Genomic DNA, 14,623 nt, shown 5'->3' with positions numbered 1-14,623 from the left:
TTGCCGGAAGACATTTTACACCATGGAAGTTCTCCCGTAACAATGCAAACCGTCGTGGTGGCGTTAAGTTCAAGGGTAGAAAAACATCGGTGGAATATTGGGCAAAATTTGTTTCTTTTTGGTCTGTGAGCAGATAAAAAAAATCAAAGCAAAACTATTTAATTCCAAGACAATGAATTTGCATAGAGAGTGGACTCACTAATGAAGCGTTTTATTGTAAATGTGAATCGTTAAAGATATATGTAACCAAAAAGCTTTCTTATTTCTTTCGTGTAAAGATTCGTCCAACCTCCCAAAGGGTTCCGCCTAGTGTTTTATACTTACCACTACCTAAATTATAGAATAACTCAATCAAATACGGCAGCATCCGCACTCAAACATATAGCTAAGTGAATCGTCCACAGCAAGACTTCTTTTCCCCATTTTATTAATTTTGTCGTCTGTTTGCACCGAGTCGGCAACCGTAAAAATCGTATTTAATCCAGTAAATCTTTCCTAAGTGGATCAGACATTGTTCTGTAGCAATTTGCGAAAGCGGCGCCGAAAAGTAACTTTTATTCGCTTCACAAATTTAGCTTTAGAAAATTAATAAAGCAGAGATCACTGGCGGTGTCAATACAACATCGGTGGCAAATGGGGGTTATTTTTTCACATCACAATTAGGTATTAAAAATCCTATTTTCGCAAATTGCGGAAAACGTGGAATGGAAGTAACACAGAGACATGCAAGGGGAAATATAATAGCTAATGAAATAATTCTCTTGTTCTCTCCGCTCTTCAAATAGTTTTCCGAAAATTTCCACATCGTTCGAATTTCTACACCTGTCAACACGAAATCGGCTTGGGATTCGCCTCGATTTATATTACGCGGCCGCGTTCATAACAGCACTCAGGTTGAAGCATTTCTAAGTCAGATAAAAGGCACCGCAAGCCTTACAGGCAGGCGACAGGATTTAGGCCTTCCAGTAACAAATTAAACAGAGGGAAAGCTGAAGTCGCGTGGAAAGGATATTTGTTAAAATGGCGGTTTTAAGACAAATAGTCAGGTCAGTTACTTACAGAAATTCTCGTGTTTAAAGAGCGCGCGGAAATTAAAGAGAATTCTTAATTTCATTAAACGCTCAGTTAACTTGCATCATGAGTTCTTCCCAAATCCAAAATTCCTGGAAATGATAAAAGCTTGTCCACAGCCGTAGCTGTTAACAGCAAGGAATGTTAAAGAAGTTACCATAGGTTGAAACTGGTTTCCTTGAATAGACTTTTTCTTGTGTCTTTGGCTCACTTATTTGGTGCTCGTACCCCAACCGTTTCGCTCTTGTTTTCAAACTTAAATATGTTTACTTTGCTTTTACAAACTTAACAAAGTGAACCGTCTAACCAATCAGAGAACACTGGACTGCTACCATTCTGACCAATCAGATACAAGATGCAAGCCAACTGTGATTTTAACAACGCGATGGATGATAGAGGGCGCATAATCGTCATGGCAGTCTTTCAGTAATGGTAGCCTCTCAAGGTAGGGCCGCAGCTAGTAACAGGTGAACTGAGGCACTTACCTTGGTAATAATTTACAAAAATATTTTAGGTTCCTGTTAAAGTCTATATATCAAATAATTAAATCAATATAAAAGAAGTGTTCTTTTCTGATATTGCATCGGTAAGAAGTTTTGCCTGACCAGGGCCCTGTGAGGCTAGGTTTCGGCTTGCTTCACGATCACTCTTGTACAATTAAGATAATTTGACATCGTGTTGTAAAGGTACTTGCGCCGTGAACATTTTAATGCCGTGCACGCTCTAAATTAAAGGAGCTCAGTCACAGTATTTTGAATTAGTTTGGCCACGTGCAAAAATGATTACCTTTAAATTGAAGGAAACCTGAAAATAATCGTTTACTAAGATAGAAAAACACCAAAGAGATAATAATAAACCAGTCAGGAACAAGGGTGGTTAAAGACGGAGAAGATTGACACGGATTACAAACGACGAAGCTGAAAAATTTAGGCCAAACTTTTTAAGACGCGCACACCGTGACGTAGCTCCCTCAAGTTGCGAAAGAAAAATTTGCAGAATAGACAGAGTAGCAAAGATCTTTTTTTAAGAAAATAAGCGCACAACCGATTTGACAATTTAAGAACTATGATATCAATTCCTATATTTCGAACGGCACGACCTCTCAGGGCCTTCCGTAAAAATGAGTGTAGGTAAATAACTTCAAGAGTAAGATGTAGTAAGATCCTACTATAATATAAGACTGTGGATTGTTTAGCGCGCTCGCCTCCGGATCGAGAGGTCCGGATTTGAGTCCTGTCGGGGGACATTGTCTTTTGGTCTTGGGCGAGACACTTAACTCTCACAGTAGTGCCTCTTTCTACCCAGGTGTGTAAATGGGTACCGGCAAATTTAATGCTGCTGGTAACCCTGCGATGGACTAGCATCCCATCCAGGGGGAAGTAGAAACTAATACTCCTAGTCGTTTCGTGCTACAGAAACCGGAGATAAGTGACGGACTTATAGGCCACTTAGTTCGTATGCAGACTTTACCTATAACATAAGACTAAGAGGCACGGTTAAGATTACCACTAGCGGTAAAAAAACCAGAGGAAGCGTTGAATTTAAAATTCAAATAAAGGCAACGAGAATGGGAAGGATACGACTTAATTATTAATACAATAATGAATAATAATTAAACTTTTTTGGGTAAAAGCGCAATTACTGGTGACCCAGCAGTTTACACTGGGCTCTCACTAAGTTAAGAATTAAAAACTTATAAAAATAATTTTAAAAAGTTACGTGCAGATTAGAATTTTCTCTTGATTCAGGAATGGTCCAACTAGGAATTAAGCGATAAATGAACCATTTTCAAATGTTTCTTAATCTTAAATTTTCTATTCTGCTGTAGCTTTAGCTATATTGCAAGTGGTATAAGTAGCCGTGTTGTATCGTAGGAAGGGTAAGTGACTGTATTTGTATGTATATTGTTTAAACTGTGAGTAAAACTTGATTTTTAAAAAAATGGTCCAACTAGGAATTCCTCGATAAATGATCAAGAGCTGTATATTGAAATATTGGCCTTCCTCTGTTGCAGATTGAAGCAGCTATCCTTTCAGACGTTCTTGCTGGCGAGTTTATGTTCGCCTATGTCCTATACAGCTTTCTCCCAGCCCTTCGCAGTCAGATAGATTTCGGTGACGTATCCCAGACCAACGGCACGGACCCCTTGACCACGTGACCCAAAACGATTGACCGCGGCGAAATATTGAGGCCTAGGAACTAGGCAAAGTCTATGTTACCAAATTGCTTATTTCACGTAATCTAGAGGTGCATTCCTTTGGGGTGATCTGGATCAGGATCAGTGATCCAAGATCACTCAGATCATGGTGCATCAAAGGAACAGGTGATGACTCCGCTCTGGTCACGGATTCATGTGTTCCTTCGATGTACCATGATCAATGATCCTGATCCAGATCACCCCAAAGGAACGCGCCCCAGACTGGTTAGTTTAATTAAAGATTAGTTTAGACTGACGGAATATCTCAATACGTATTTTAAATAAAATTTATCCCATAGGAGTAAAAGTTGACTTTCGTGTATTCAAAGGGGGGAATCTCTAAATCTAATTTGATCAAAAACATCACCTAACTCTACAGCGGCGTGTAGTAAGCCTTTAAAAAAAAGCAAATGAAGAAACAATAATTATCACAATTTTATCTGACCCTCGTTCTCTTTTAAATGGAACGACCGTTATGGATACGAAACAACCCTAAAACTAGAAAACCAGAATCCGGAATCTGGAATCTGGAATCCGCAATCCGCAATCCGGAAACCAGAAACCGGAAACCGGAAACCGGAAACCACAAATCAAAGAAAACAAGTTCTTCAAATACGCGAAAATTATTTTGCATAGCTTTTGCCTGTAAAAAAGTAAGAGGCCAAACAAAAAAGACCTCAAACTTGACCTTTATTGAAACAAAAATTCCCCGTCTGTTGAAATTATTGCAAACGTTATTTCTAGTGAGGGCTATGATTATGAGAATCTAAGCAAAGTGCGTCGTAGTATGATTCCAAGCACCCTCAGAGCGTCTAAAATAAGCTTGCTTGTAATTGCCATTTTGTTTAATAAGTGGTCTGCAATTTACCGGAGGTGTAAATTTGGCCTTTATGTCTAGCAGATACTCAACAAGGTAGAAAATGACATAGAGAACAGGGTCTCCGTCAGTGGCAGCTCCTGACGAACGGATCGGACCACATGTTGTTAAAAGATGCTGAAAGACTGCCAGAAACTCATCGCAATAGCTTGTTGCTATTGTGCTACTCACTAGTCTTCTCTGAGCAATTTGATGTAGACAACAACCGCGCTCTCACCAGGGCCAGGTTGAACAAAAGATGGGTAACTTTGCCTGCGTCCTTGCGAGCAAGCTCTGGTGTTTGGACCGGGGGCGCGAGTTGCGAAGCCGCGAGAAGGCACTCGCTCACATGCCAACGCAAAAAGGCACTAGACACTAAAGCCTGCTCAGACACTAGAGACAGATACTAGAGCCTGCATGCAGGCTATGGGTATTTCTATCCACCCGAAAAATCACTAACCCTGACTTGATAGTGATTTACCCAATGGATAGCTCTATCCAGCTTTTGAACAACCGGGCCAGATGTATAGCTAAGCTAGGGTTGTTCAGAATAGTCAAGAATTTTTTTAACACTTACAATTTGTGGTTGAAGTAAACTGAGGCAAAGAAAATAAATAACAACAAAATAATTTTTCCCTATATTATTTATTAAACATTGCTGAAGTGAATTATTTCTATCGTCATTCATAATATCTGGATTCCGGTTTCCGGATTCCTTATTTTAGGGTTGCCCAAATGAGCCCGCGATGTGGGGTCCTTTTATACATGTGACGTTTGCCACCATCGTACACCAAAGACAGTCATCTCGGAGGGATCTTAGTAGAGAACTAAAAAATTTAGAATTAATAGTTCAATCATGTCTCTCGATGAGACTAGTGGAGATCATTGGAGTGCGACAACTAGACGTACAATCAGGGAAAGATGCAAGTTCATGTTCAACAACGAGCTCTTGAGTGATGTGAAATTTGTCGTTCGAGACTCTGGAGGCGGAAGTGAAAGTATGAAGAAGATTCCAGCTCACAAGTTCTTGTTGGCGATCAGCAGCCCAGTATTTTATGCCATGTTTTACGGCGAATTGGCCGAGAAGAAAGATTCAATCGATATCTCTGATTGCGATTATAAAAGCCTGAATGAGTTGTTTCGTTTCGTGTACAGCGATGAAGTGAACTTGAACGCGGACAATATCATGCAAGTCCTGTATTTGGCCAAGAAATACATGCTTCCTTCTCTCGCTGACAAATGCACGGAGTACCTTGAGAAAAACTTGGATGCGTCAAACGTGTTCCATGTATTGCCAGACGCACTGAAGTACGAAGAGAAAGAGCTGGTCGATCATTGCTGGGAAGTGATCGCTGACCAGACAGACGAAGCTGTGCAATCGGATGGTTTCGTGACAATTGAGAAATCGGTGCTGGAAGAATTAGTCTAGAGAGACTCGCTCAATGTCAGAGAGGTGGCATTATTCAAAGCTGTCGATTGCTGGGCTTCAAAGGAATGTGAAAAGCAAGGCTTAGCAGCAGAAGGTTCTGTGAAAAGAAGAATCCTTGGAGAACGAGTCGTTAAGGCACTTCGTTTCCCGGTGATGAAAGAAAAGGAATTCGCCGATCTTGTCCTCGATTGTGATGTATTGACAAAGAAAGAGTTATGTGACATGGTGAAGTATTTTAATTCTGTGCTAAATGTTCCAGTAGGTTTTGCTGCAGTTAAAACATACGGCTCACGTCAGCGATTGAGTAGGTTTGGATCTGGAAGCTTTTGTAAAAGTTGGCATTATGGTTCAGCTTGTGGCGGCGACAGAGATTTGCTAATACTTTCGTTAAGTAAAAGTGTAAAGATGCATTCCGTTTGTCTTTTTGGCAGCGAAAATAATGAATATGAAGTGACACTTAAGGTAACTGATTCCAATGGTGTTGCTCTGACAACTAAAACAGGCACTTTTTTGTCTGAACTTATCCAGAGCGAAGGAGGTGATTATCACGGCTTTGATATCGTGTTTGAGTCTCCAATTATTTTAGAAGCAAATACCAAATACTGTTTTGAAGCTCGCATCAGTGGTCCACCTTCTTGGTATGGGAAAGGTTGCCCGTTTACTATGGAGCATTCTGAACTAACATTTGCCTTTTACAACGGGACCGATACAGGAGCACGAACAACTTCTGAAGAAGGACAATTTTGTGAATTTGAATTCACATTGAACTAACTATAAGTCGCAATTACGTGCTTTCTTAAATGGAATGTCCCGTTTTTCATTCAAGTGATGAGTAGAGTTGGACTGTGAGGTTTGTAACTTTGTCAAATGAATGATAGAAGCCCTTTAACTTTTTACTCAACTGAAGATATGATGGAAACAAAAAATTTCTATATTCCGGTTAATTCATGCGTTTTAGGAGACGTGAATCTCGAGTGAGTTTAAGTAAATGTGTGGTATTCGATTCTATCCAATGGCATTGTAATACGGAGCTCCAAATGGCATGATTAATATTGACTGTGCTGTGGACACGTCCGTAAGATTAAGACACTAGCTGTTATGCCAGTTTCAGTTCGCCTTCGTCTGTATTATAGTCGCTTCGTTCTTCCTATAAGGCCGACCAAGAGTGGACTGTACCTCTTGGCCTGAAAAGTTTTACTCCAAGCATAGAATTTCGGGGATCCTCTTAGATGTATTCGATAGGTCATAAATAGACTGATGGAAATACCTGAAAAACTATGTATAGATAAAGTTATCGTATCGTATCGTTCTCGCGGAGCACCAGATGAGAGTGTGGGTTTTGTTGAGGATCGAGGGTAAAATGTCGGGGGTTTAACAATGTCAGCGATTAATTTATCATTTATTGTTTATAGTTTTTATTTTATTACTTATTTTTCGAAAGACGTCTGCAATGTGAACTTTAGTATAAAAAAAAACACAGGTGAAATTTAGGTAGGTATTAGACATTTCTCTTGATTAAAAAATTATTATTCGTTAAATGATCCAGTTCCAATTTGTTTTTAAACGTACATAGCCTGTTAACACACTTGCCTTACAATATTGCTTAAATTATTCTGAAGTCTTACTCGACTACCGTGAAATGAACGAAGCCAGGATGACGAGGCCCTGAATTGTTACGACATTTGAATAGCTAACATCTTATTGTCAACGGCTGACCTGGTGTTGTAACATTGGGTGTTTTTGGAATACATTTCATTCTACCGGCGGAACGATATTCATTAATCATCTCATTTACTGCATCACTAAAAACCTTATATACAAATTGCACATTTCAATCGCTGTCACAAGTAACACCCAGCGGGAACCAAACTTTGACCCAGGTGACAAACTAGCCGCTTAACCCTGCATGTACTACTGTATCAGAAAATTTTACGTTAGGTAGGACAGGTAGCCATTGCGATAATGACGTGCTACTCATTCCTCTTAAACAAATTCGCTAGTTAACACGTGCGCTGACCTTGAAAACCGAAAGTCTACAGTGTTTCTCGCAGTCGTTCACCGGAACCGTAGTAAGCAGGAACCCTCTTTGATCGTATTAACGGCACCAAAAGCGACTGTGAGATGAGACTTACTCAACATTTCTTCTCGTGGGTAAAGTGACGGATTCGAACGAAACTTTGCTAAAGCGTGTTTCAGTCATTCAGTTTCTATACCTCAGAGGTAATCACAACTGAAAACTGGTTAGCTGAATGGCACTTCGCAGTGGACTTTAGTCACGTTACTAAAACGTCCTTCTACAGCAATTACAAGAGTTGTGCTCACCCAAAGGGTGATGGCCACTGAGTTTACTATAGCTACCAGGATATGTCTCCTCCATCTTTTGCGCCATACAGCTATTACAGGGACATTAAGGTAACCGGTTTCAATAGCAAACGATAGGCTTGTGAAAAACCACTCAATAGCCAAGGGCACTAAGGTGTTGAGTGCGAAAGACTGCGGCAGCTCTTGGGGAGAATTGTTCTCCGTGTAATAATATTGGTACAAGTACAAGAAGCCGTTTGCAGAGATGACAGCACTTGCTTCGTACACCACGCTCATAATGGCGATATCTGCTGCAAGCCGCTCACAACGAGGAGAACGAAAACCTCCCCAGGGAACTAGTCTTCTCTCCCAGACCTGATTATAAATGTGATCAATCAAAGCTATTGTGCTGCGTTCTACGACTTCAGCAATGCCATGGATTAGGCCAATCAGCGCAACGGATTCCAAACTGCTTAGATCCACTTGTAAAAGCCTTAGCAACACCGCTGACCCACAATACAGCGGTGACAACAGTACGAATGAAGTTCCCGGATGGCTTATCTTCCACAAACGCTGGACACAAATACGAGAGATGCCTTTGAGAAACACTGCAATGAGAGGTGTAAATAGTGCTATTAATAATCTGCCAGCTTTGTCTTGCTCGCTGTAAGCTGGATAGATAAAATAGGCTACCAGAAGAGCAACAACAAATGTCAACATGCATGGGACTCCAAAAAGTACGAACAGCCTGAACAGTTTTTTTCTTGGACCGTTAACTAAATGCTTGGAAAAATTGTACACCTGTAAACAGACACATGACAGAAACAAAACATTTAGCGGAATTCTTTGTGTAGTTGACAACTTGGAATGTGAGATTCCAAGGGATTGAATGGCAATTCGATACCCTGCAGCCAAACAGTAGAAAGACAAACTTAGCAGGAAAATTTTAAGCTTCAGACCCCATATTTGAAACGGCCGAAAAAAGAACAATGAGTTAAGGAAAAACCAGCAGTACAGCATGAAGGAACAGACAGTTTCTGTAACGGTGCTAATCCATTGAAGGTTTTTGGGGATCGCTTCTTTGGGTTTGCCTTCGCAATTTAGCCTTGTCTGATAGTAGAGATAGTAGAGGAGAACACAGATTATTCCAACAACGGCGGCAGTCAAAACGGACATCAGAAATCCAAACAGCAATGAATTCCAAACTGTGCGCCATATCGATGGTCTAAGCCGCTTCCAGGCCATTGCTCTATCTTCCGGCGGTTCCTGTGTTGTTTCTTCCTTGTCTTCTGTCGAGCTTGCGTCTATAAACCTGGCGTCAATATTACTAGACGCGAGATAATCTAGTGATGTTGTTTCTTTGTTGCTGTATTCTTGGAAAATAACCTCATCCACAGGCTGGCAATACCACTCAGTCCCTTTGTCATCAAGAGGATTGTAGCCAAACAGATCTGAGGTATGCTCCGCTTCATCAAAATTGTAGTGTTCGGCCACACTTCGCGTGAAGCTGAAAATGATATGGCCACAAAATTCTGCGAAAGCGGTGCTTCCAACCATTCTGCGAACCATTAGTTGCGTAGCTGTTTTCGAAAGATCGATTGAAGATTGATATGGGTTCCTTCTGGGTATCGTTTTTCGCGCAAATGGGCACAAAGCGTGACTAAAGTGAAATAAATTTAAAATTCTGTTGTAGCTGATGCTTTGTATGAGCGTGGTGCCAGCAAAGGAAACGAAACTGTGTAAGAATGCGTCAGCCATCATCTAATTCCTGTGGGAGAACACACTTACAATTACCGAACTTTGTGTGATGCAGTTTGTCATATCTATGTTTGTTTCAAAATGTTTTGTTGATACCCGAGTGAACAAAGGAAGCACGTTTGGCCCACCAAAAGTATCCAAAACCACAAGAGAGTTGATTATTTTACTCAGGAAGTATTGTTTTTAGTTAAAATTTCGCCATTAAGTCTTACAAAATGTATCAATAAACTGATCTCAGAAATATGCTAATAAAACGAAATCATTTATAAGGGTTATATAGTCCTGTTTGAGTTTAAATTCTATAGGATCAATTCTTCCACCACTTGAAAACGTCTAATTGTCGACGCAGTAAAAATTTGGACTCCTGTCGAAACTCTGCTTTCATTTAAACTTCTTATCCTCGCCCGTTCACAAACCCAGATATAATTACCTCGCGTAGTTTTTATAATCATTGCTTAAAGAGCTTCACGAAAACAATAGCTGGAAGGACAATTGGTAGTCGATAATAAAATCGACTTAACCAGCGGTTTTTGCTACCAAAGTTGCTCAGAGCAACATGACCCATCCTATATTGTGTCACGATGGAGTTGATGGAGTGGCAACCGTCGGAGTACTTGTTTTAGTTTTTGACTGAATAAGAAATAGAAGTTCATTGACATTCACATCCCCTTTACAACCTTGAGCTAGCTTGCCGGTACTTACGTTCCAACAGCCAACTCCGGTCTTCTTTTTTACTGACAGAATTTCGGCTCTCTGTTAATATGCTGGTTCACTTGGTTCACATGCTGGTTCACTTTGTTCATGTTGGTTGACTTGGTTCATATGAGGACTCGCTGCGTTGCATTGGGTTGCGTTGCTTTGCGGTGGCGGTGGCGGTGCGGAGCGGTGCTTTGTGGTGCAGTGCGTTGCTGCTTTGCTTCGCTTCGCTTCTCTTTGTTTTGCTTTGCTTTTCTTCTTTCCCTTATAGGACTCTGCAGACCATGATCGTTTTCTGTGTGTCTTTTCTATGTTAGACCATTCCCTGCTCTTTTCTTTGTCCTTTAGCCTATTAGTGAATTTAATAGCGCAGCCCTGGCGGCCAGAAGGTCCACTAAGCCACGCACTATAACTATAAGAACGGAACCACATAATGCAACTCTTTTTTCATGGTCAACATGGCCAGCGGCATGGATCGCGTGCGCCCTACGACTCCGAATCCGACGATGTCGAATCCGGCGTCGCGCAATGCATCCGACGACGAAGTCGTGCAACATGGCGGCCATACTCCAGCGAATTAGTCGACCAAGTCTTGCAGTCTTGGTTCATGACAGCGTACGTCTTTGATATTGTACATTCATGTTATGGTTAACTGACACCTGTCAAAAAGAGGTATCCACTGACGCTGACCAGTATCACGTGACCAGTATTACGTGACCATATCGTGGGCTCAGGTTTAGGCTCAGGTTCCTTGATTTGGTTGGCAATGTTATTTAAGCAACAGACCACAAGTTTTTATGGTTTATAGGCTGATAAACCACGCGGGATTTCGGAACAACACGAGAAGACTTGTGGTCTATTGCTTTTATATAATAATTCAGAAGACACCCCAAATTTCCATGAGTTTACTGGCACAATAAACCATAGCTGATTGACGAATCAGAGCGCGCGTATTGATTTGATTATTATATAAAAAACAATATTTAATAATTCATGCGTTAGCTCATGTTAGCTGTGTGTCATCAAGTTATGATGCAATTGGGAAAGTTTTTGAGCTTTTCTGGGCAGTGCCTCTAAGGCATATAAAAAAATTTCCCAAATGATTTCCCAATCACTTTAGCTTTACTTAGGTAATATATTGGACGTTCAGGTTATGGTATTTACACGATCGTAGAACTAAAGAACTCTTCACATGACAACCATTACGCTACTGGCATGTTACTTCCTGTTAAACTCGTGCATTCACCTTAAAAACGAAAATAAACGTGTGGCGTTTATAGGACTGTGATGCCTCTTACTGTGCCCAAGGACGATCACACAAGCGCTACAAGGCGACACTCGTCCAAGATTTCTTCTCGCGGGTAAAATATCGAATACGAAAGAGAAATCCAATATCAGTTTCTATCATTCTAAGTAGTAACTGTAACTCAATCAGAGTGGCTATGAGTCATTCAACTTGAAAGCTGGATCGTCTGTAAACAGTGGCAATTTTGATGCCACTGAACTGACTGTCCTATATCATTTATTTATCGAGCTACTAACGTGAACAACATGAGTTCAAGGATTGTTAACATTGTTGAAAACCAAGTTTTGGTTTATTAAAATGCAAAAAAAAGATTGTTACAATATTAACTATAGGCGTATAAAGAAGCAATAACATAACAAGGTGTATCGAACTAGAGAAGCTATGAATGAGCTTAAAGCCCACTGGCATTGTTAAGAAACAGTAGCCCATGACTGTGAGAAATACTGATGCAAAACGCAACAGAAAGAGAATACACAAGGAGCTATAAAATAAGGAGATGTGACACCGTTTAAAACGGTCATGACGTAATCCTAGTCCGAGACGTTACCACAAAGAAAGTACCGCCTCTATCTGATCACCAAAGCTAACTTAGCTAAGCTAGTACCGGACGAGTGATTAAGTAATAAAATCCCTGTACTACGGGTTCTCATTTTCTTTCCTATTCTTCTAAACGTAAAACCAGGACGCACAAGCTAATTATCAACTTCCTTTTATTAAAACGAAAATCAAATTAAACTGCTTTTTCTGCCAATGAAGATTGCATATCAAAAACGTGACATTCTCCACGCTATATGCATTACGTTATGCGTTATTATTATTACTCAGGTTTCAAAACTCAAGTGGTCGAGTGCAAACATGCAAGAAAAGTTTCTATTGTTCAGACGCACTAGTCCTTAAAACTCAGAGAAATAATACATTAAAGTTTTCCTTTTTCCGTTTCTCTGTTGCATTTCCCCATTCTTACTATTCAGACGTATTTTAAATTTAAACTACTCACTCTGTGAGGAAATCGTGACCTTCGCGTCGAATATAATGACTTGAACACTTCGCTACGTCTGTGAAAACAACAAGCTTTATTACCAGATTAAAAGTTTACTTTTGCATTGGTCAGCGGATTTACAAAAAGTCTAACAGGACGCGAAGAAGCGAAGGAGCGAAGGGGCGAAGGAGGGATCGAGTCGGAACTTCCATCCATACCTACAACTTGGATTTTCCGATTTAAAAATGATTAACTGAATGGCATTTGACAGTGGAATTTAGCCACGTCAATAAAACGTCCTTCTACAGCAATCACAAGAGATGTGCTCGCCCAAAGAGTGATGGCCACTGAGTTTACTATCGCTACCAGGATATGTCTCCTCCATCTTTTGCGCCATACAGCTATTACAGGGATATTAAGGTAACGGGTTTCAATCGCGAACGATAGGCTTGTGAAAAACCACTCAATAGCCAAGGGAACTAAGGTGGTGGCGGCAAAAGAGAGCAGCAGCTCTAAAGGAGAATTGTTCTCCGTGTAATAGTATTGGTACAAGTACAAGAAGCCGTTTGCAGAGATGACAGCACTTGCTTCGTACACCACGCTCATAATGGCGATATCTGCTGCAAGCCGCTCACGACGAGGAGTACGAAAACCTCCCCAGGCTACTAGCCTTCTCTCCCAGACCTGATTATAAATGTGATCAATCAAAGCTATTGTGCTGCGTTCTACGACTTCAGCAATGCCATGGATTACGCCAATCAACGCAACGGATTCCAATCTGCTTAAATCCACTTGTAAAAGCCTTAACAATACCGCTGACCCACAATACAGCGGAGACAACAGTACGAATGAAGTTCCAGGATGGCTTATCTTCCATAACCGCTGGACACAAGTACGTGAGATGCCTTTGAGAAGCACGACAATCAGAGGTGAAAATAGCGCGATTAATAATCTGCCAGTTTTGTCTTGTTTGTTGTAAAATGGGTAAATGCCAAAGGGTACGAAAAGAGAAAGAACAAATGTTAACATGCACGGAATTGCAAAAAGTACGAACAACTTGAACAGTTTTCTACTGGGGCCGTTAACAAAATGCTTGGAAAAGTTGTACGCTTGTAAACAGACACACGACAAAAACAAAACGTTTAAGGGAAGGGTTTGTGTAGCTGACAACTTGGAATGTGAGATTCCAAGGGCTTGAGTGGCGATTCGATAGCCCGCATCCAAGCAGAAGAAAGGTAGACATAGCAGAAACGTTTTAAGTTTTAGACCCCATATTTGAAACGGCCGAAAAAAGAACAATGAGTTAAGGAAAAACCAGCAGTACATCACAAAGGCAGAGACAGTTTCTGTAATAGTGCTAATCCATTGAAGCTTTATTGGGATCGATTCCTTGGGTTTACCTTCACAACTTAGCCTTGTCTGATAGCAGAGGTAGAAGAGGAGAATAGAGACTATTCCAACAACTGCGGCAGTCAACACGGACATCACAAATCCAAACAGCAATGAATTCCAAACTGTGCGCCACATCGGTGGTCTAAGCCGCTTCCAAGCCATTGCTCTATCTTCTGGTGGTTCCTGTGTTGTTTCGTTGTCTTCTGTCGAACTTGCGTCTACAAACCTGGCGCCGATATTGCTAGACGCGAGATAATCGAGTGATGTTGCTTCCTTGTTGCTGTATTCTTGGTAAATAACCTCATCCACAGGCTGGCAATACCACTCAGTCCCTTTGTCATCAAGAGGATTGTAGCCAAACAGATCTGAGGTATGTTCCACTTCATCAAAGTTGTAGTGTTCGGCCACACTTCGCGTAAAGCTGAAAATGATATGGCCACAGACTTCTGCGAAAGCGGTGCTCCCAACCATTGTGTGTTTGTTTTCGAAAGACCGATATAAGATCCAGTGGAATTCCTGTTACGTATCTCTGCTGTCGTGCAAACTGGGAGGGATTGCGAGTAAAGTGAAATAAAGTCCTAGCTCTTATTCTGTTGTAGCTGATGCGTTCTATGAGCGTGGTGCTAGCAATGGAAACG

At 40.9% G+C, this 14,623-nt stretch overlaps 2 protein-coding genes and 1 pseudogene across 2 annotated transcripts; 1 reads left to right on the top strand and 2 right to left on the bottom strand.

Moving 5' to 3' along the window:
* Positions 1–4,187: 4,187 nt before the first annotated feature.
* LOC145481519 (BTB/POZ domain-containing protein 6-like) lies at positions 4,188–7,787 on the top strand (annotated as a pseudogene).
* Positions 7,788–7,792: 5 nt separating this feature from the next.
* On the bottom strand, positions 7,793–11,091 carry LOC145481518 (uncharacterized). Its single transcript, XM_081460010.1, has 2 exons — positions 10,315–11,091; positions 7,793–9,622 (listed from the first exon to the last, which is right to left on the bottom strand). Exon 2 carries the CDS (start codon positions 9,613–9,615, stop codon positions 7,795–7,797), a length of 1,821 nt encoding a protein of 606 aa, XP_081316136.1. The 5' UTR covers positions 9,616–9,622; positions 10,315–11,091; the 3' UTR covers positions 7,793–7,794.
* A 366-nt stretch (positions 11,092–11,457) lies between these two features.
* LOC145481528 (uncharacterized) lies at positions 11,458–14,606 on the bottom strand. Its single transcript, XM_081460020.1, has one exon. It carries the CDS (start codon positions 14,454–14,456, stop codon positions 12,843–12,845), a length of 1,614 nt encoding a protein of 537 aa, XP_081316146.1. The 5' UTR covers positions 14,457–14,606; the 3' UTR covers positions 11,458–12,842.
* Between the last annotated feature and the right edge of the window lie 17 nt (positions 14,607–14,623).

Source organism: Orbicella franksi, chromosome 3 (genome assembly GCF_964199315.1).
Source record: "Orbicella franksi chromosome 3, jaOrbFran1.1, whole genome shotgun sequence".
NCBI classification, from domain to species: Eukaryota; Metazoa; Cnidaria; class Anthozoa; order Scleractinia; family Merulinidae; genus Orbicella; species Orbicella franksi.
Note: the sequence above shows the minus strand (reverse complement) of the source record. Positions and strands in the feature narration are given on the sequence as shown.

Excerpts from the sequence above, each read along its gene's own strand:
- LOC145481518 (XM_081460010.1), bottom strand. The coding sequence starts at position 9,615 with ATGATGGCTGACGCATTCTTACACAGTTTCGTTTCCTTTGCTGGCACC.
- LOC145481528 (XM_081460020.1), bottom strand. The coding sequence starts at position 14,456 with ATGGTTGGGAGCACCGCTTTCGCAGAAGTCTGTGGCCATATCATTTTC.